At 40.7% G+C, this 23,249-nt stretch overlaps 1 protein-coding gene across 6 annotated transcripts in view; it reads right to left on the bottom strand.

Moving 5' to 3' along the window:
* Positions 1-11,041: 11,041 nt before the first annotated feature.
* The window catches only part of IKZF2 (IKAROS family zinc finger 2), a 97,915-nt gene continuing 85,707 nt past the window's right edge, over positions 11,042-23,249 (bottom strand). For 4 of the 6 annotated variants that reach the window (XM_081929027.1, XM_081929028.1, XM_081929029.1 and 1 more), the window contains exons 7-8: positions 18,342-18,485; positions 11,042-13,019 (exon numbers count right to left, since the gene is read on the bottom strand). In XM_081929027.1, coding sequence (XP_081785153.1) covers positions 12,295-13,019; positions 18,342-18,485 — 869 coding nt within the window. In that variant the 3' untranslated portion in view covers positions 11,042-12,294. The remainder of the gene's footprint in view (positions 13,020-18,341; positions 18,486-23,249) is intronic. The other 2 variants (XM_081929031.1, XM_081929030.1) reach the window with 1 other exon arrangement.

The raw sequence follows: 23,249 nt of genomic DNA, 5'->3' as shown, positions 1-23,249 counted from the left end.
TAAAAATTACTGTAAAATTGTGGACTGATAAGATGTCAAGGGGTAAGAAATAAAGAACTACAGCTGTAAATGTTAAACTTTAAGTAAATTTAAAAGGGACTTGATTAAAAACAGACTGAAGAGTTGCTTGAAAAAATGGCAAAATAAGGATGTAGCGAAAGGAAGGTATGGGGAAGTCAAATTTTTGTTGTATGTTTTTGATGTTTGTGTTTTGTTCTGTATTGTCTTTTATATGTGTAAAAAACCAATAAAAATTATTTTTTAAAAAAAGACACTAGTTTCCAGTTCCTTACGCCTAGTTCTCAGCTTATTTTGAAGTCTGAAACAAGGTGAGCAGGCTCAGTACAGAAGTTTATATGCCCACGTTCTCTAAAAGCATTCTTTGGACTACCCAATGTCATATATTTCCATAACCAGAGGACCATCCCCTTTGACCTCCACAAGAATTCTCGCCACTCTCTCTTCCCGCAGAGCCTCAAGGAAGGTTATAGGTACTATGGGAAATTTTTGAGCTTGCAAGTGCAGCCTTGATGGAGCTTGTCCAGCTTAGGGGAACAAACTACTAAAGTTACCTTGTCTGAGATACCCTCTAAACCAGAGCTTTCCAAACTGTGTGTCACAAGATGTTAGTGTGCTGGCTGCAGTGTGTAGTCATGCAATATGTGTCCGTATCTCTTATAAGGGGTTAGTTTAACCTTGAGTTTGCTGGGAAAACTGAATTACCATGTCACAAAATGATGCATGTCTAAAAAGTGTGTCACCAACATGGAAAGTTTGGAAAGCTCTGCTCTCAACAGTGAAGCTGGCCTTGCACACAGTCTGCCATCAGTCTCTTCCATATATTTTAACTGGCTATCATATAATAGATAAGCATCAATTGTACTAAGACACTTGTTCCAACTTCTGCAATGTCCATGACAAGAGAGACTAAAGTCTTTTATGTGAGAAGTTTATTTTTATTGGTAAAATATTAAATAGTATACAGAATTAAAAACTGCACATACACATTTGAGAAATAAGTCTTGGACAAATTTTATGCTTGTTCCTGAGATTCCCTACATTTAATTCCAGTAGCTGTGCACAGTACAAACGTCCATAATATAATCATTTTCACAAAGTATTACAAAGTTTCTGCAGCTTTGTCTTGTTTATATACATAGTCAGACACTCTCTCTCATGCACTTTCTGCACTCATATCTGTATACAGTGCACACATATATGTACTGAACCATTTGTATGCATGTAAGCAAAAGGGGAAAATATGGCCAGTTTCAAGTACTATGCCATATAGCAGTTGTAGATGCCATTTTTAAAAGAACCCTTGCTTCCTTTACTCTAGAGTAGTACCATTTATTTTTAGCTTTGCCACCTTCTCTGCTAGAATGCTTCCAGAACTAGTGCTAGATCATTAGCTTCCCAGGCTTTGTGTGTGTGAAGACATAATGGGTCTACATCTCTCATACCTAGTAAGGGATGGATTGGCCAACTGATAATTTCCCCAGTTTTAAGAGAATGTTGAAACCTCTTTCGTGGCCAAGCTAAAAATTGGGACACACCTCTCCCAGCAGGATGAAGAGGAAGGGTAGATAGTGATTGCAAGTCATTCATCCAAGCATTTCCCAATACCTGAATTTGTTCAATAAGGCCAGTTCCAAATGATCCACTGTTCAGCACTATTGCAAAGATACCTGATCTAAAGCCCTTTCAGATTTTTGTACAACTCCAAGCCTTTTTATTCACCTTGAGCTCTAATGTTTGCGCCATGAATCGCCTGCTCATAACTGAGAATTTGTACAAACACTCACAAGCTAGGGAAGAAAGCATTAGGTCACATCCAATTTTGATACCTGTCAAATTCAACCATAGGCAGACTAGGAATCCATGGAATCCCAATATCTTCCAACTCCCCAAACTGACTTGTTCATATTCTGCCTCCCCCTATCAAACATCTCTAAATATTCTGCCAAGAAATTACAAATACATTACAAAAATAATTAAAATGGATGTAAATATTCAAGATTTTTGAGGGGGTGAGGAATCACATAAGATAATAAAATTTATATTGAAGCCACTGCAAATTTTGGAACTACTTGACAAAGGATTGAGTGGTGACAAGAGCAAAGTTACAGGTTAATTCAGAAGAACATAATTAGAAACCTTGGTGGACGAAGTGCACGTAATGCAAAATGCAGCACATCTCCTTCCTGAAACTTTCTGCCACTGTGATAGATAAAAACCGTTTCAGAGGAGGCACTTCAAATATGCAAACTGGGTGAACTCTTTTTCCTCTTGAAGTGACGACAGTAATCGCTGCCAGTTCTTAAGTTCATATGCAACCACTAAGATTCCCAGGAATCTGAATTCTGCACTAAGGTCTAGAATATGCATATTTCAAATGTCAGCAGGAATTAGGTTTCCACTCTTGCATTTAATCATGCAGAATAGCAGCACCAGAATTCTCCAGAACAGGAATCCACTTATCCACGCACCAGCTAGCCAAGACTAAAAGCACACATAGAACCCAGATCCTCTCCTCACCCAGCAGAGCACAGATCCCTTTGCCAAAGCAGAGCAGCAGCAGCAGACGTCTCTTTCAAGAGGTAGGATTGATTCCTGCTGTTTCTTATCTTCTCTATTAAGCTAAGAGAAGACTAACTACTCAGTTGCAAGACCCACTATCTTCAAGACCTTCAGTGAACTTCAGACATTGGCCTGACTAAGTTGGAAACCCAACAACTGGTCCCTCCAATAAACCGTCAAACTCAAATGGAAATCTTTATGGAGTAACAGAAATAAAAGTTGAGCAGAGATTTTCAGCTTGCTCTGAAAAACACATACTTTAAAATCAGGTGGGAAACTCCCTCTTCTGAATGCACTTGACTTCTTTAAATAAAAATGCTTCTTAAACTTTCTTTTCTTTTGGCAAGTGCTTAAAATACAAGATTACTTTTGCTAATCTTGCACATGCGCGCGCTCTCTCTCTCTCTCTCTCTCTCTCTCTCTCTCTCTCTCACACACACACACACACAAAACACCCCCCACATAATTCCACCCCCCAAAAACCCCCAGCAACCACTATGTGGTTTTCATGCTCAGTAACAGTTTCCCAAAGAAATTCCCAAGGATTTTCATTCTGTACCTAAATACATATTTACAGCACAGCAGATCCCACCTATTGAGAAACAGGCATTAAAATACACTAGATATATAAATAAAGCATGATATATAAAACAAGTCCTATCACAACAGATAAGGCAAGGAGAATTCAAAATCAGCTGTCCTGGTCAGAGCATGTCTGCCTACACTCCTCTCCAGAAACAAATTTCCCACCAAAACAAAGCCTACACTAAGTGCTCTGAGTCTAACCCAGAATTTTCCAATACAAAAGACGTTTTCAGTGGGCACCTGCAACCTCTGGACAAGGCCCATTCAGGGAGGGAGGACATTAGCAATGTTAAGTGCCTTACCCAGGGAAAAGATTGCAGTCTTACCTAGGAGGAAACAAAACTGCACGGCCTTAACAAGCAACCTGCCAAGGCTGCTTTGCTCAAAGGCACACTTATGATGAAAAATGCTAAGAAGAATTGGGGCCCCCTCAGCTGCATTTCCACCACTGAATTAATGGTAGTTCTCACGAGCCTTTGCTCAGCATCTACTTGTTGCACTGCAAGGTAAGAAGAATTGGGAAGGTGCAGTTTTGGAATGCTTGTACCCACTCTATTTTAACCATTGTACCACATCTAGTTCTGAACAAAAGTCTCTGCTAAAACTGACTTGTTTTAACTGTGATCCAGATAATCCTTCAAAGAATGGCAGAAAAAACGCTTGAAGGACAGCATACCAATCACACAGATCTGCTTTGTACATCTGTAGCACAGAGTTGGGAATGTTCTTAGTCTTAGGCTGCAGTCCTATGCACGTTTACTTTGGAGCAAGTTAAACTGAACTTAACAGGACTTACTTCTGAATAGACACGCATTGGATCGCACGGTTCAAGAGAGAGAGGCAATGGCAGAGTCCAAGAGGACTAGCCAGTGCTCCATAAGAACTAAGTGTGTTCCACAAACCTGCACAATGCGCCTGGATTTCAACAGCAGGTGTGCCTGGGGCTCCTCAGTAGAGGAACTGAAGTGGAAACAGGTCTCTAAAGGTTCTTTTAAAACCACTTTCGTTTTTAAAAAATAGCCTTCACATTTACTTCCCTGCTCGCATGTTTGTTTAAGACTTTGAAGTAATAATTCAAATATTTAATGCACCATAAGACTTTTAAGGGGGAAAGTATTGCACATGAATGGGACAATCAGCCAGACAGGTTCCCCCACACCCCATCTTAAACTAAATTGTATGAATGATGGGTCCAAGCCTGCGCGCAGCAGGCTATAATCTAAAAACAAGTTCGAGAATGAAGCATCAAGAGCAGATTTGGCAGGTAGAAACCATACCCAGCAACAGGACAGACACAAAACCTTTCTTTTAAAGCATCAGGAAAGTGACATACTTTAAATCTTTCTAAACAGCTATGCATTAAAAGTTTCCAGTCGGTCATAAAATGATAAACATTTTAAGAGAAATGCACAACCAAAAATTTAAAGGAAGGCAAATATGCAGTATTATGATTCCACAGCATTGCCATCACTAAGTAACCTATGTTTGATAGTTACAAAGATTATTTACCTTTATATATATATATCTCAATATATATCTGCGTGTATATATATATATCTCAGATCAACTGCTTTTTTCTTTTTTTAATACAAAACTACACTTGAGTACAAAAATATGTAAACAGACTGTACAACCAACAACAAATGAAAAATGAAAAACAATACAACTCAAAGCTACAGGAAACAAACTACAACATGAGACCAAAACAAAACAGAGAGAAAATTCCTACATGTGACATGAAACATGAATATGGTCAAGATTTGAGAGTGCTTGATAATAGGTCAAATCTGTAATCACAGTTTCAAAATCTGAATTACTACAAAAATAACCAAAATCCTTCTCTTTTGTTACAGTCTCTCACAGACATGAACATCAAGTTCTACTATGTACTGTAAAGCAGAAATAAAACTGAAAAACAAAGGCCTGATTCCACGCTTGGCTCTCATGGGAGCTAAGTCCCTAAATATTTCCCACTGAAATCAACTGGGCTTCAATGAGCTTCGTGTTGGCTGGATTATGCCCCAATTTTTAAAAATGAAATCCAGATATTGTTTAGCACAAATATTTGCAATTGGTTTCCAAAAACCCAACCTTTCAACTTCGGTTTTGGGGGTTAGTTCTCAAGCCTTGGGAGCCAATAATCTCCTCTGCAAGCCCACGATCCTGCCAACTCCAGCTGCAGCTCCACTTAACATGCTGGTGGCTGTTCTGGAGGCCCTGGGCTAGGAAGGAGAAGCTCAAGAAGAGGGACTGGGACCTTAGAATTTTATTCTGAAAAATAAAATGTTTGGCACCAAAACTGGCTTTCTAACCCCATTGCCTATTTCTAAACCCATTTTTCTATCTTTAGGAAATACAATTTGAATTTATAAATAATCCTTGAATCATAGGATTGCAGGGTTAGATGGGATTCCAAGGGTCAGCTAGTCCACCCGCCCAATGCTGGAATGTCAGCTAAAGCATCCATGACAGATGGCCATTCAACCTTTGCTTAAAAACCTTCAAGGACAGAAAGTCCACCATCTCTCAAAGGAGACCATTCCGCTGTCGAACAGTTCTTACTGCAAGAAAGTTATTCCTGTTGTTTAGTCAGAATCTCCTTTCTTGCAGCTTGAAGCTACTGGTTTTGGGTTGGTGTTTAACTTAATTTCTTATATAAGTATTTATGGTGGTGTTCAGTTACCATGCTTATGCTTGCACAGAAATCCCTAGATCAGATTTTCGGGGGCAAGCAGGGGTAGGAGAGGGAGAAAGCATTTGAACAAGATGAAATCCTTGCACTGGAACAAGAGACTTAGAGCTACATTGGATTCTACCTTTATTGTGTCCCAGGTAGCAGACAGTAAAAGATTTGATAATCTCTAACTTTCAGGGTTCCCCCCTCTGTGTAACTCTAAAAGCCCCGCCACTCCAAGGCAAACTTTCTTGCAATCTAGTTACTCTGGAGCTAGCACAGACACACACCCATTCCATCTCTATTGCAAGAGGCTTCTCCACGTGGCATGCAACTTTCAATAAAAAAACCACCCTCTCTTTGTAACACTCTACCGGAAATAATAAGAATGATGACGATGTTATTATTTGTGCCCCACCTGAATGGGTTGCCCCAGCCACTCTGGGTGGCTTCGAACAAATAAAAAAGCTTATGAGAAGGAGTTTCAAACAGTGCTCCATGGAACTCTACTGAGCATCTGATTGCAGAGTTTCCTGAATGGAAGGCCATCGAAAGACAGTTTGACCACCATTGCTCCTCTTCCTCTACAGCAGGCACATCCAACTCCCAAGAGACTGTGATCTACTCACAGTATAAGACAACTGCCAGTGATCTACCCATTTCCAGAGCGGTTTTTTTTTGGGGGGGTGCAAAGATCGACCAGGGGAGATCGTGATCGACCTGTTGGACATTCCTGCAGCTGTTATACGGATGTTCTAGACCACAATTTTGGTCCAAGAAACTGAAGGGTCAACAGGCTTGTGAGGGTCAACAGGCTTGATCAGCGCATAACAGAAATTGTGTGCAGCACTGGAACAAGCCCCAGAATCCATGGGTAGGCATACAAGGTTTTAGAAGGTTCTTGGAAAATTCAACGCACTAAGGGTTTGCTGCCAATCAAAAGCCAAAACTGGGGAAATTGCTAATTTGTACGGTCAAGGCCCAATACAAAACAAGTGAATGAAAAATGAGTGATGTAACAAAACATATTTTTGTATCTCTGAGCAGCCATTTAACTGTGCCCTCTTACATACGTCTTCTCAGAAGTAAGTCCCATTGAGTTCAATGGGTCTTAATGTCAGTTAAATTTGTATACTTCATAGCCTGTAATTCTAAGAAGCCTAAGGTTAGTTTCTGTCAGTTTGAAGTTTTCATTTAGGTGAAATTTAGTTAATTTTTCAAGGGTTTTGCTGAAACAGGAGTTTAAAGGTCAAATTAAAATTGAACCATCCGATCAAAATCAATAGAAGCATTTCCATTTTGTTTTACTTTCACAACAGAAGCATGCCCTGTTTGGAAAACAGAAAGATCTTCCAGTTTCAAAGCATTGTTATTAATAAAAACAAAAATCTCCTAAGCAATTTCCCCTCCCTCCATTATGTTAATGCTAAGTAATCAACTGAACTTAAATTGTGGGCAATTTTGCCTCTTGAAAACTGCCAGAAATCCTCAAATTTCAAGCTTGACATAGAACCTATAGCAACCCAAATTTTAAAATAATTACTGGTATGCTGATTTCACGCTGATGGAGATTCAAATTCAATTTCTTCTTTTTACAAGCTGATGGTATTTCACCCTTATTTTGACCATACTTTGGATTTCACTTTATATGCTGCCAAGCTTCAAAGCAGCCAAGCTGCAAGCCACAATTAGTGCCTCTGAGCTCAGCCAACCCTTCAACTAAAGTATTCCAATATGTTTTTAAGGACTGCAGCCTTATTAAAACATTGCAGAATACAAGTTTACCACACTGAATTCTTTGATCATTGTTCTTGCAATAATACTTCACACTGCTCTAATCAATATGCTATAGTATTTTAAGAATATTGAATATAATTTAATCTAAACCCTCACTGTTTAAAACATGCCAATAAATACTTGTTGGGAGATGCATTGTGTGAGTGAGTGTGTGTGATAAATACAAAACGAATGAGAAAATCTTGAAAAGGTAACAGATGCAGTAACATCTATTACTCCTTAAAGACTTTCAGAAAATGTATGCTCAATCTCAGAATTGAACATTATCAGATTTGAATCATCTAGGCATTGCATGAGTTTCAGCAAATGTTCAATTTACATGATACTTAAAAAGTATCCCCATGTAATCTGTAGATTTGGTCATTAATTCCAGGATAAGTAAGATATCTGAATACGGTAGATCCCCTTTCCCCCTAAAACCCCTGGACTTGTGGTTACCTCCCACTGTTGAAACTGCCAATAGAATGACTTGTTTATGTGCAGGTGTCAGAAAGCCTGCATTTTATTAGGCTGGGATATATAAGGTCAATGGACTCACAGTTCTGTGGCTAAATCAGCACTGACACAGAGCCAAAGAGAACAAATAGGGAGGTTATAAGGACATATGTAATGCAGAGGTAGGATTCCTGCACCCAGCTCTCTCCAGACCACAGTATTGCTCTTCTGACAGATCTTACATAAAACAAAGGTTTTCTGATATTGCTAAGCCAGGAAGACCAATGTCAAATATACTGTTTTTTCTTCAGCAAATAAATTTGCTTATTGAAAACAGATCAGTACAGAAAGCGATGCCTCTTTACTTTCATCTCTAACGTTAATCAGCAGGAATGACACTTCCCCACCTGCCTCATATAGCCCAGTTTGACAGAGGAGTTCCTGGCAACATAGGCCCCATTCCAGGACCTCACACCCTGTCCTTCTGAAACCCTTCAAGGATGCTGATGGACACAATTCTATGGGAAACAAAAAGCATGCTAGAGCTGCCCACCCCCCAAAGACCTATTTTGTGATTGGACTTCTTGCTCTCTGAGTTCTTCCAACAATTGTGGAAGTGCACATCATGCGGTGCAATGCAATGGTGGGGCTGATTCGGTGCGGACACAACTTTACTTTCAATAGTCATCTTTGTGAACAGCCTTTGGACAGCTCCCTTCAAGCATGGAAGCTTTTCAGTGGTATCAGTTCGGGGGGTGGGGGAAATAGTCGTTCAGAATGTGACCTGCACGACTGAGAGCAAGAAGGAAGAGTGTTAGTGGCAGATAGTTCTTCCTGAGCTCTGCCTGTGCCATGATTGCAAGGACAAAGGGAGATTATAAAACCATTCGGTTGAAAAAGACAGGGACTGGAATCCAAAGAGGCAACTGAGTGTGTCTCAAGTGTGCACCCATTGTTTTGTGTTTTCTGAGCAGCGTTTTTTTAGAATATTGCCAACCTGGTTTAGGTCATACAGCATGCTGGCAACCAGGAAGAGTGGAAACAGAAGGAACTGGTTGCTTTTTCCTTGTGAAAAGCCTTTTGCCTGATTGCCAAGCTGCTTGTTGGGTTAAGAATAGTTCAAAGAGCAATTTGGGTGTGGGTGTGTGGATCTATTGTAAAAGTCTTTCAGTAAAAAAATGAAAATTTGTTTACACCATCACAATATGAAAATAGTAACCTCTTAATTAATTTAAACTCTCATTTAAAACATGCTTAAGGGAGCAATCATAAGTGAGCTGTCAGTCAATAAAAGAGCACCTGGATAATTCAGGGCTTTGACATAGTAATTTTTCATCCTGGAATAAAAGATTAAGTAAAAATTAAGAGGCCAACTATACAAATGTGGTCAGAACTCACCATTTTGCCCTAAGATTTCCTGCCAGGAAACCCTTACATCACATCAATATTTCTTCTTGCATTTTAGACGAGTTTATTAATGAAACTTTTAGTAGCTTCTGAATAACAACTGCGGAATACTCTACCCTTGAAACATAGATTGAACCAGCCAAACATGTTTCCTGGAGGAAATCTTAAATCACGCAGTTCCTTTCTGCTATAGCTGCAGACCTGGAAAGGTAAGCAAAGCAACACGACCAAGCCCTCCTACCAGAGAGGCAGAGATGATGAGCACATATACTGACAAGAGTCACCCTTTTGGTTTTACTGTAGTCAGATGGCTCATAAACATGTCTAAAAACACATTTCTAAGATCCATAACTACTTCCACTTGCAACCACCATAAGGGACATTTTGGGTTTGAATCAATGCTGTCGTGGACCCACATAAAGCAAACTAAGAGGACAGTTGCCCATCCTTCTTGTACTGAGAGAGGATTCATTCTTCAGATACTTTTAAAAACGGAATGAGTTGACTACCTTGTGTTTATTCTAATAGGCTGAAGAAAAAATATAAAAACAAAAAAACTATAAATAGTCTGCTCAAGATTTAAGAAACAACCTTAAAGCCTTATCTAATTCAATTGCATGCACCACTTTTAACTACTCTCTTCGTTTAACAACAAGATGTGCAAACATCTCAACCCAAAGGTTGGGAAAACAACTAAGGATGTAAAAAAAAAAAAAAAGTGAGGTAGCCACTGTTGGTTTTTTTAAAGCAAAACAGTATCTCTAAGCAAAAAAACCACAAACCTATTAAAAATAAAAGTTCAGAATCTAGCTCACCTAAGTACAGTCAACGGAGGGCTCATTTACACAACCTCAAGATTTGTAATCTCTCAGTTTAGTATAATTTCTCATTTGCTAATGATCAGGGAATTAACTAGAAACTGAAGTGAGTTGCTAGTCAAGAAATTATCCTCCAGATAAATTGGGGTTCTTGATTTAGTTCTATTTTAGCTTGAAATGAATGGCCATTTAAACAATATGAGGGCAGTATCTCTCATTTGCAAATGTCAGCAGAATTTACAACTGGCTGTGAACTCCCAAGTACACAGCAAAGAGATGGGGAAAGTTTGTGTGTGAGAGAGACACTAGAGAGGGAGAGAGAAGAGGGATTTAAGATTGCTTCACACACGATTTTTTCCTGTATGTTGTAAGAATTCCATTTATTGTTACATATACTGTCATTCATGAAACAAGTATCTATTTTATTATGGCTAGATAGATGGAAACCACATACCATGGGTTTCATATGTTTACTTGTGGCAAAATAGACATTTGTGAATTTTTTACAAAACATGGAAGTGCCCCCCAACCCAAAATTTGTGTAGAAAAAATGCCATGTGTGAAGCAGTTCTAATATTCTCTGGAAATCTTTGCATATGTAAACTAGAAATGTTGACTGAAACATGAATCAAGCGCCACTGCAGTAAGATCAGGTTGGAGGGGTGGGGCTGCTTCCCAGACACCCTGTCCCTGCAGTTGCTGGGACATACCAGGAGTGGGAGGGGGGAGGCAATGGTGGAGCAGTGGCAGGAGGTCAGATAAGCAGTGCCACCCCACCAACTGCCACACAGCATTCAGAATGACAGAAGCAACCCCAATCCATGATGCTTTGCTAACTTTAAGTCTAATTTTAGATGGCTGTTGAGCAATTAACACTGCAGAGAATAAAATGAAAAATAGAAACATTTCATCATTAAAATGCATTTCTGATTAGTATGCCCAAGACTGTTAAGCAGCAGAATCTGTTACATAAAACTTGACATTTGCACCTCTAAAACTGCATTCCTAAGCACACTTACTAGGAAGGAAACTCCTGCTGAACTCAATGGAGCTTACTTCTGAGTAAACATGCATAGAGCTCCACTAGGATTTGAAAATATCTTTCATTGTACACAGGGCCCAACTAATTAAGTGCCTGGATGAAGCTGGGAAATTAATATTTATGACACAAGAACATCTCAGTAATTCTCTTGCCCTTTGTTTTAAAAGTGCATGTCAGGATGAGTAAAATAATATTGTAGGACTTCCAAGTGTCCTGCAGGATGTCTCGTCATAAATATAAAATCAAGCTTCTATTTTATTGTTTCAGTATTAAACCTAAGCATTTCATTTATATTCAAGAAAAGCAACACAGAACCCCAAGGAAAGTAGTTCACTGTAGGAAGTAATGTCTGAGTGAATATTTGCTTGTGCTCCTAAATCTAAAGAATTTGGGTTGGCTTTATACTAAACCTCCTCACACCCATGATGGACAATTTTGCAAAATAATATTCCACTCCCAATTCTCAACCCCCAAAATGTATCTACATATTTGAAAGGGCTTTCCTCTGAAATGTGTTTACCTGAAATTGTTTACCAAATGCTGACAATTTGCTAAGACGTTAGAGCACCTAGTAGAGTTCAGCAGTACCCAAGGTATTACAAAACGTACAGAGAAAAAAACCTGACAGAAATGGACTGCCTTTCAATTTCCACTGAAACAGTTAACACCAGTTTTCAGAGCAAAAGCAACAATAACAACAGAACTACTCTAGTCCCTTGCCTTCCTTATTTCCTTCCTTTCTTCCTTACCACTGGTACCAAGTGAGACTGGGTCCAGTAAGGTTAACAACAAAAATAAAGTTTTTTTTTTTAAAAAAGCAACAAAAATAACAACAACAACAACAAAAGGTGTGTCAACGTCTGAGGAAAAGTGGAATTGTAAGTGCAGTATTTCTTCATGTGCAGTGTCTGTGGGTCCCCGCCCCCCACCTCAGAGTCCCCTTTGGAAGAGAAGGCCTAGTGGAACGTGTGCTCTCCTCGAACAATGTGCGAGGAGAACTCATATCGGTCCTGGCTCCGGTAGCCACAAATGTTGCATTCTAATGGGTCCCGATAGCCATGACACCCCATGTGGATAGTGTACATGACATGGTCTAGGAAAAGAACTCGGCAGTGCTCACACTTAAAGGCCCTTATCTGCTCTCCTTCTCCATTGAAAACTTTGTAGATATCCTTTAAAGAGCCCTTAGATGCTTTTGTGACATCCAAAGCCTTGGAGTCCTCCTTCATGTAAGCTGGGCTTTGCTTCCTTTTGGGATTTAAGGCAGGGTTTTCCTGGTAGGACTGGTGGTCTTCGTGGCTGCTCTCTGAGTCAGAGGAATCCAGGCAACTATTGCTGGGAGAAGCCTCTCTTTCCTGGGGCTGACTCTTTGGTCTGATGAGGGAGATGGGGCCATCCATGTTGTTTTCATTGCTGTCAGTAGTTTCTCTGCTCATTGGTCTTTCTATCCTGTTAGGGTTGTAGACCTGAGCATAAGCTGAACTTATGACGGGGGCTACATCAGGAATTGTGCTTGGCGTGTGCTGCATCAGGGGGTGAAGTGCCTCTGCCCCAAGGTAAGAAATGGCGTTGTTGATCGCTTGGTCCATCATGTGAGTCTGCATCAGCTCAGTATCTCTCTCATAGGGCAAGTTCGTGTCAAAATGTATATCAGGGTAACCATATCTTATGAGCTTCTCACCTACATGAAAAGAACAACAATAGAGAAACAATCTGTTATTAAACATGAAAATACAGAGATGTTTTGTGCATCCATTTTGTCAGGCAGGACTCTGAACTAAATTAAATTTATTACATTATTAAATTTATTAAATTAAATTTATGACACTAAATTAGCAAGAGTGGAATCAAAGTGAAAAAGGAATGGGGGAAATCATCCTATGGATTTTCAGTTTGACTTAACACTCTAGCCCGATGGTTTTCGATCTTTTTGAGTCCACAGCTCCCTTGACCAACTACATTCTTTCCGTGGCACTGCAATGCAGTGGAGCGATGGGACTGTGTGTTTAGGCCCATTTCCAAGGTCACTCTTGGCCTCTCTCATGATAAGAGTGAATTTCTGTAGCAGGGAGCCTTTTGCATCCATGAAGGCTTCGCCCATGACTAAGAACCCTGATATTTTAGGGGTTCTCAGCTTCATAGGAAGTATCAATGGTCACGAAAGGATTCCTTCTGCATAAGTCCACTCTCATTACAGGAGGAGCTGGGAGATTTACATGGCCTTGGGAATGGTGCTGAATGCATGACCTGGCTGACCCCGTGTTGCTTCTTCCCCTTGCTAATGTCTGAATACAGTTTCTGTGGTTTAGAGCTTGTAACTTCAGTCCATAACCAATACAAAGGTTCCACAAAGTGGTTAATGCACTTCAGTATACTTTGCTCAAAATGTGGATAGGATCAATGTGAGCTAATTCTCACTTCACATTTATATTTCCATGCCTCTTGCCAAACCTGAAGGAAACATACAAACATAAAATACACCATGTATATCTTTAAAATACTCCTAAATAGTGAATGGGAATGCTGGCCCTCTAGCAATGGCAGTTTTGCTCACTCCCCCCCCCCCGCCTTTAGCTGGGATGGGGACACACGGATGGCAATGCAGCTACCCCAAGTCAGGGGACATCCAGCAGGAAACATCTGACCAAGCTGGGGCAAGGATTGAAGGTCTGCAAGGGTGAAGATGCAGATGTTTTCTTTTTAATGTTCAGGCAAGAATACACACCAAGAATGGCTACCTCTTATTATAATAAATGAAGACCAAGCGACAAACCCTTGCCCTCACTTCCAATATATGAAACTAATATGGATTATAGAAGAAAATGATCACTTTTCTTTCCCTCAAAAATGCCCCTGAACCTATTTGTCTGCAATTTGGCAGGCTTAACATACTCTGGAGAGGTTCCTGTGCCTGAAACTTTTATTCACTTTGGCCAAAAGAGGGAACAGTTATTATAGTCATTTTCCGATTCACCATTACAGTGAAGGGGGAACCCTTTCTGCACATCAGCTTGGAACCTGATACAGACTGAAGCAGGGAGAGCAAAGAGCAACTCAGAAATATATTGGATTTAAAAAAAAAAGACCTCACAACTACAGATACAAGCTGAATCTTGGGTGCCATACACACCAAATATCACCAAATAATGTTTTGTGTCTTCATTCCAGTAGAGACTGCGGAAGGATTGGAACAATGCTCTCAAGTGCCACAGGGACATCATCTTGTCCCCCTCCCCCTTTAAATTATGATTCATGATAATGACCTGGGATTATCAACTTTTGAAACAAGCCCTGGCATCTCAGATTGTAACATGGGTAAGATTCTGTGTGCCAAAGTGGTCAGGGTACCAATATGATTCAGAAGCAGTCATTAATAAATTGATGGCTGCTCATCACACTCCTCATAAAAACCACAAAATTATTCAAGAAAATAAGTTTTTTTAAAAAACTATGTTATATGCATAAAGGGTAAACTATTTTTTAGTTCATAAATCCAAGCAAGCTCGTCAGTCTGAAGAGCATTATTCACTGCAGGTTTTCAAACCCTAATATGTTGCCTAGTTGAGGAATTTTCACTATGATTAAAATGATATACTTTTCTATCCTTTACTGCCATAATAACTGCTCCATTAGCTAAAGTAACTAGCTACTGAGATCCAATTAACCACATCATATTATGCCATCTGGAAAACACTGTCCTTCTTCCCATCCCCTTGTTTCCAAGGTGAAGTTGCGCCCATAAATTCACACTGGTGCCCTTCAACAAATGTAATGTTCACAAGTGTTTTTAGTCAGAAACATGCTGCCATAGAGCTGCTAAAATGCTACCACAGAAGGATTTTTTTAAAATAGCTATCACTGTATAGTTGTAATTCTCTAACTGAATGACCCTTGTACAATGGAAAAAGGTAAAAATATTGTATTAGTATGTTGCTAAAACTGACTGTTTTTAATACAGCATCAGAAGAAATTTACATGCACACTGTTCCTTGTCTTGTGAAGGTTTTAGGGTTAAACTTGTATTATCAAGGTGGGGGAACAGACATTAGTTTCACTCAATTTCACTCTGTGACATGAATACTGATTATCAGGTCTTATTTAGTCTGTTTCAACTTTTTCCTACATTGGAAGCATGACACTTTCCTTCCTTTCTTCTGAAATTTCAACCGTAACACTGAGATTGCTCAGCTCAGAATACCACCTGCAGGTTTCACCGGAGAGTGAAAGGTCAGTCTACTGACTAGAAGGGCCCGTGCTTCTAGCTGTCTCTGTGCCAGAGTGTGACACCTTTCTCTGAAATTCCAGATCTATTGTATCATCTGCTAGTTGGTGCCCATTGTGCTGGGGTTGGGGGTGGCTGGCTAACCAATCTGAAATCAAATTTCACCTAAGCTTTATGAACCTAGTAGATAAAAGCAAGAAAGGTAACTGTCTCTCAGCTTCATTCCCCCAGTTGTTGAAAAGAAATAATGCACTTTTTAAAATGGGTTCTGAACATTAATGTGTTGTTAAGGACTGGTCATGTTGTGCAGATGCCTGATGATCGTTTTCCAAAGCAACTACTGTATTCCGAACTTAAAAATGGAAAGTGTAATGCTGGTGGTCAAGAAAAGAGGTTTAAAGACTGTCTCAAGGCAAATCTTAAAAAAATGTAGTATAAACACTGACAACTGGGAAACACTGGCCTGCAAGTGCTCCAGTTGGAGAACAGCCTTGACCAAAGGTGTTGCGGGCTTTGAAGACACTTGAACTCAGGACGTACGGGAGAAACATCCTAAGAGGAAGGCACGCTGGGCAAATCCACACCATGATTTACTCCCATCCGGAAACCAATGTCTCCACTGTGGAAGGACATGTGGATCCAGAATTCGCCTCCACAGTCACTTACGGACTCATTGTTAAAACCGTGTTTATGGAAGACAATCTTACTCGGCTACGAGTGATCGCCGAAGAAGAAGAAGAAGAAGAAGAAGAAGAAGAAGAAGAAGAAGAGAGTATAAATGATTATGGCCCTTCTCATAATTACCATGATGCCATTTTGGAATTTGCAAACATTTTTTTAAAAAATAACTGGGCACATTGTTTTACACATGATTATCTATTATGAACAAAATTGTCTACTCCACTGAACATGAAACAAACTTTGACTTGGGTCATTTCCTCTCCATGTACACCAAGTGTTACTGGCTCACATACAACTCTTGGTGCCTCAATTCCTCATCTATATAACAGCCATAATTATGATTAAAATTTCACAAGGATAAAGTAAAAAATGTTTCTCATACTGAACTTCACACGGAGTTCTTATGCTACCTTGATGGCATGGGAACTTCAGTAGTGCTGATCTGTTGTTTGCCATCAAAACAACATGCAAAGTACAGGGTCACTTTAATCCTTTGGAAAATGGGCTAGTGCTGATGTGAGGAGCAGGAGGAGGGGGAATCCCAATATGGATCCTGCCCTTGTGGTTCTGGGTTTCTCGCATTATGGAACAAATGGTACTGGAAGGAATGGCGTTGCTATGGCTCACATGCCAGGACAGCATAAGCACCCAATGACAGGGTAGGCAAAATGTCTACATAAATGCAAGACTAGAGTTTGAACCACCATGTGACTCAGTCAACAGAACAAATCTTTAAAGACAAGTAAGAGAGAGGGATACACCTGAAGTTCACCTCGCAGCCTTTTCTAGTTGAAAATTCTCCTCCCACTGCTCACAAAGCTATCTATTACCAATTGTCCTGTGGAAGGACTCCCGTATCCTCTGAACCCACAGCTAGAGAACTGGGGCTGTGAACATCTTGTGGGGGAAATTCTTTTATACCTCTATTTATTCAGAGCGTGCAATGAAGCTTCATGCAAAAACTGTTAAGTGTGTGATTTTCCCAACATTTACTTCAAGTGCAACTAATATATTTCCCCCAGGAGCTTAAGAGACTCGGGCACAGGCACAACAACAATTTTTATAAAAATCATATATGCTAAGTTGCATATATAGATGTAAGTTCAGCTCTCTGAACAAAGTAAGATGGTGGGTGACTAGGCCCCTGTAAAGCAAAGTAGCTTCTTCTTAAAAAGTAAAACAAAACAAAATGGGGGGGGGGGACACACCAGTGGGCTACCCCCTAGCAATGCCCCTGCACTCCTAGTCTTTCCCCACTATCTATCCCGCTCAGTCCATCCAGCTGGGTTTCTTACCTATTCCCTAACATCTTATATCCTTTCATATGACCATATACAAAGGCCAGCCATGTCAATCATACAGAGGAGTAGCTGGTGTGGTGTTGCCTCCCACAGGGTGGAACAGGGGGGAGGTCAGCTGCCCTGCCCCCAAACCACTGTGGTAAGCAGCAATGACATAGCTGTCCGGAGGCCAGTGGCAGCTCTGGCCCACTGCGCCGGCCACTCCTGGCCATCGACTGTGTGCCTGGAAACTTGAAGATTCTCCTGCACCCACCTTTCTAGGTCTTCTTAATAACAGAAACAAAATGTGTGTGCGTGCACAATTGATTGAGCAGCCTATCCGATATCGCTGATAGCTCTGGAAATATATGAGAAAATGTCATTCTACACTAAGAAGAGGCCAGCTGTAGTTCAGACAGAACTAAAGAAACAGCACTCTTTTAACAGTGTGTATCAGAACAGTGTTGTACCACATAACACTGTTAGGGAAACACTACTAGAAATGGAATATGGTTTTTTTTAAAATTTTGCCTATCACAGAGTAAGCAAATGTCCTCTGTGGAGCTCTTAAGCAATCTGGTATGTATATATGAATGAATCTTCGGCTTTCAGCAGTTCCTGGGTTCTATACTGCAGGTCAAATTGCATGGCTCTGGCCCCATAGCCTATGCACTTCTCTAATCCTCAGCTCCCCCCTCCCCCAGGTATGTCTCATTCTGATTGTGCCATCCCTACATTAGAACATTTAAGAGCTTAGGATATAACAATGAACTACCCCCTTTTTTGGCTACAAACAACAACATGCTCATCTGACGCTTACCCACAAACTTCTGTGGGGTGGAGCTTTTACGCTTTCCCATGTTGCTTGTCAGCTTCTCTATAACAGCAGGTCTTTCAAAAGGCACCAGAGTAACATTGTTGTCCATCCCAGGATCTTGCTCCTTACCATCTTCCATAGTAGATACTACATAAAACCAAAAAGCCAAATCAGATAGAGCTACCTACACTTCCAGGAGAAATTAAGTAAATAAAAGTGGTCAACATTTTTGAGGTTTGCAAACTATAATTAGTCAATGTGTGCCCATAAAAGCACTAGAAAGTCTGGGGAGTCGTTTAATGAGGCTCTTGGCCTTTGGTTCTAATAACCTTCTGGGCAAGGGCTCTTTGCAACTGAAGGTGGCTGTGGAGCATGAAGAAACAACTCCACTATTGGGGAAAGGAGATCTGGGATTGGTGAGCTAGATTAAAAGCTACGGATATGTGAATTGCCTCTACAAGCCACCACATTAGGAGGAGTCAACATGGTGTGCACTCCAAACGTTCCTGAACTCCAGCATGTGGTGGTCAAGGATTGTGGGTCTTGAAGTCCAGCAACATCAGACTGACACCATGTTTATGCACTACATAAATAACATGCCACATGTTTTCCGGAATCCCCCCAGTTTATTCATTCTGCTTATGAATCAAAGAAATGATGCTTAAGGTTAAGCAGTGCACATACTAATCACACACAATGAGAAACTGCCATTTTAAAATACTTTTGTATTTATTATCTGAAACGAAGCAAAAAAAAATAAATCTGTCTGTTTGCTATTGCTTATTTATAAAATGGCTCCACGTCCACCAGCATGCAGCACAGCTCCAAAATTCTATGGTTCCTCTACCCAGTAGTGAGTGGAGCTGACAACCCTAGACTGCCTGAGTATTGAAGGGTCTGGAAAGGTGAAAAATATGAAGCCTAGATGGAGTAATCTAAACAAAGGCATAGTGGGAGAGGGACTGGATACAGTAGGTGGGGGTAGGCCAAGGAAGAAAGAGTGAGTGAGTGAAGGTATGTAACCTTTTCTTCAGACAGAAAGGAAAGCAGAAGAAAAACATCCCAGGTTTACAGCCCTGCTCTCACAACATATCCAGGGTGAGTGAATGGATGCAGGAGTGAGAGAAACACGATCACATTGGCTGGATCCATCTCTCCCCATCTATGTGCATTCTGTAAATTGCATGCATGGAGTAGACATATGTTCAACTGTACACTGACTCCCTCTTCATGATGGAAACCTAGACAAGCAACTTCCCAGTTGCCAGGAGAGATCCCTTGTGTGCAGCTGTATATACAAAGCAGCTGTATATACAAAGATATTCATCGATCCTCCTTCTGCACATGCTCTCTCAGGCTGGATATGCTGACCGTAAGGCCATCAGAATTACATACTCCTATTTCCTGAAAAAATGATTCTGTCAAGAACTTTGAGAAGTATATTTCTTTGCAAAGCAAAACAGCCTATCCTGCACTACAGAGATGAAAACAGGGGCATTTGTGCATTTCTACCAGCCTTTCTGACACCAAGGGTCACTCCCTGAACCAGGACCCTGCTGCTGCATACAGGATTCCTTTATCCTGGCATAGTGAGCTCCGTCTTCTGAAACAAGGGGCTGTTAGCAAACTGGCTACCAAGACAACATGGCAGCAGCCCTTCAAGAATCCCACAAAATGGCAGGGGAAAGGGGCACACCACGGAACTATTGAGATAAGCACACCATTTACATTTAGGTTAACTAAAGGGGCACCCTTTTTAGACAGCTAGTATGTTTGGTGTAATGCACAAGAGCGAAGAACAATATCACAGTGGCCAACCTCACCTCTGAGTCATGTGCAGACACTAGAAAGGTGACAGTCAGAACAAAACCTGTATGTCTCACTATTTGTCCTGACAAGGGGTCTGTTTTGACAGTTTCCTGAATTGTGTGTAGGTTGGAAGTGGGTCTTACCACCACCACAATTCTGTCCTCCTGGTTTAGTGAATTCAGACTGAACATAGGACATAGGGCTGCACTAAATGCGAATTATTGCAACACTTTCATACTGACTATTCTATAAGATCCAGACAAGATAGTTCAACGTATGAAACTAGCAAAAATGACTAGAGGAACAAAGCTAAAGACTACAATTGAAAATGCAGAATTCATTCGTCTTTCCCCATGTATTTGGCTAATAATTCTTCCAAATGAAGTTACCACCACCAGAACAACAAAACAGTCCCCTTTACAATGACAATACTACCTTGGAGAAAAAGTTTTATCCAGAAGTTTTATCCATTTACTGGCTCCCTAAAATCATCTGAACTATTTTCAATTTCATATTGCTCTGTTACTTCCAACAGAATATAAGATATGCCTGCACAATACGTAACCCATCAAGCTGAGCATGTCACCAGCCACATTTTGTGGCTTGCCAGATGTTTGCAAGTTTCTGCAGCTCTGGGCCTGCAACAAGCACAGGTGGCTTAGGAAGCCCCCGAAGAGCTGCCAAACAGGACCGGGCTGCATTCAGCTTAGTGGGACACACATTTTGAAAATCCAGGAGTTTAGCCATGCAACTTGCAGCTCCCCAAAACCAGTCCTCTTTAGATGCCCTGCCTCTGATCTGATACTCATAGTAAGGCAAATACTTTATAAATAAATAGTTATGATATTTATCTATACAGCTGAAGGGTGGAGCAATGGCACTGAATTTTTTTCTCCCTTAGGCAGAAAAGCAGCTCAACTGTTTAAGCCATTTCAGTCCTCCTGAATTCCAGAGGCTATGGAAGTAAAATAGGAACACTTAGGCTAGAATGATTTGGGAACTTTTTTTTTTTTTTGGTAAGTCTTTATGAAGTTGGTATAAAGCTATGCTGCTGTACGCCCACCCCCCACCCATTGCTTTTGTTCTGTTTGCACTTCTCACAACAATCTGGCACAGAAGAAAAACAGGTTTCCAGGAAAACACTCTGATAAATCACTCTAATTTATATGTCATCCAGGAGCTTTCTTATTTAGTGAAGATTGCGTCTGAGAGAAGCCCCCAACCTTTTTTCTGTCTTCCTTCCTTTTCTGTTCACCTCTAGATAGGCAGAGCTAGTCTTCTCGAGGTGAAAGCAGGCCTTTAGCCTACCAGAAACTTCCCACTCCTGCAGAAGACTCCATACTTCCTCCTTTGTTGCTCTTCTCAGGACTGGAGATTCTCTCCTCCAAATACACCTGTGTGACGTTGCCTCTCCCTCTCATCCTTCAAATGTCTCATCAAAACCCCCATTTCCTATTGAGACTGCTAAAACTAAGTATGCCTATTATTTCCTCAGCTTATCCAACCATTAAAAATGTCCACTTTGCCTCCCTCCCCAACACCCTATTCCCTCTTTCATTCCCGTTTTCACCTGGGAAAAGGTAACAACACACTTTGCCACATCTGGGGTTTTCAAAAATGAAATACTAGGCTGCGTGTCCATGTGCAGTTTTCACTGGGATCAGAGCTGGGGAGGGAAGAATGAACCTCCCCTCCCCGCATGCTGCAGTTTTGCTAAAACCCGTCACTTCCACCCGACTACCCATGGTATTTAATTTTTAATGCCCCAGATGTAGTTGCTAATCAGGTTGTCCAAGTACAGCAACAACTTGTTTGGACTATTTTCTCTTCTGAGGACCTTGGTAAATTTTCATCACGTGGAGCTGGAGACAGGAGCAGCAAGAGAGAGGGAGAGTTCTGCCATGAAGGCTCAGTTGTAGCAAAACAAGCTCTCTGCATCGGGGACACTTCTTCTTGAACTGGGTCTGACGCTGGCTTGGGACTGGCTGTGGAGAAGGATTTGCAGGGAATACTACTTTTGATTAGTTCCTATTATTCATTGCCTACTCATGGCTTTTCATGAACCCCCCCCCCAACTCCCACAATTAAAAGGGGAAACTGACAAAAGAGCAGGAATTCAGAAGAGAGCTATAAACATGACTTAATTTGAGCCAGGCCTAGCTATGAAACCCAGAAAATATTAATACCACTGAACACCTGTACCTGGTCCAACCCATGTCTGATATTAGAGGGCGGAGAGATTTGATCTTCCACATTAAACTTTAGAAGTACCTTTTGCTTATGAATACAGGTAGATCACATCTTACACTGATTTCACTGACGTGATCACAGCTTTATGCTGGAAATTTAAAATAAAAGGGGCAGGAGAACCCACAAAAGAGTGTGTTCCTTCTTCCTGGTAAAAGATTCCTGGGGGTGGGAGGGAACTCTCTGGCTCATGGAAACTGTCCAACTGACAATCCATTCCGTTTATCTATTTGTGGGTTGGCTGCCAAGGAACGCCAAATGTTAGAACCTCATTTATTTTGTAAACTTTCTTTTTTTTAAATTGCACAGTATGCTCTTGCTGAGACACACAAAGACCGCTCATTTGCCACAGGAGTCCAACTGCCAGTAAAGAAATAAATGGAAGGTTGGAAAGCTCAAATAACAACAGTAAAAACCAGAACTCATATTTACTTCTTTCAATATGACTGAGATATGCAGATGATTAAAGTCTGCATCCTTGTTTCCCTCTGATGGTGTGGGGTTTAAGTCAAAACCAACTCAAAGTTTCTAAGCAATTGTTATGAATTTGTCCAGCCTGTGCCTATGCATTCTTAAAAATAAGGCCCACTATGTTCAACAGGTCTTATTCCCAATGAAGTAAGAGTACAGAGGTTTTCAGCATTAGGTTTTTAATTTAAATCAACATTTTTTACAATGCTCATTTTTACAATGGACATGCAATCGAGCAAGGCGTAGTGCACATATGTTTGAGGATGCTAGTACATAGCACAACAAGATAATAAAACACAACCAAAGAAAACCACAATGATAGTGACTGAGTCTGTAGTGCTCTGAGCAGTCCTGTTCATAATGTGGGACACAGAGGTTCACTGC

Source organism: Podarcis melisellensis, assembly GCF_964234715.1.
Source record: "Podarcis melisellensis genome assembly, chromosome: 1".
NCBI lineage: Eukaryota > Metazoa > Chordata > Lepidosauria > Squamata > Lacertidae > Podarcis > Podarcis melisellensis.
The sequence above is the reverse complement of the archived record's forward strand: the minus strand, read 5'-3'. Positions and strand labels throughout refer to the sequence as shown.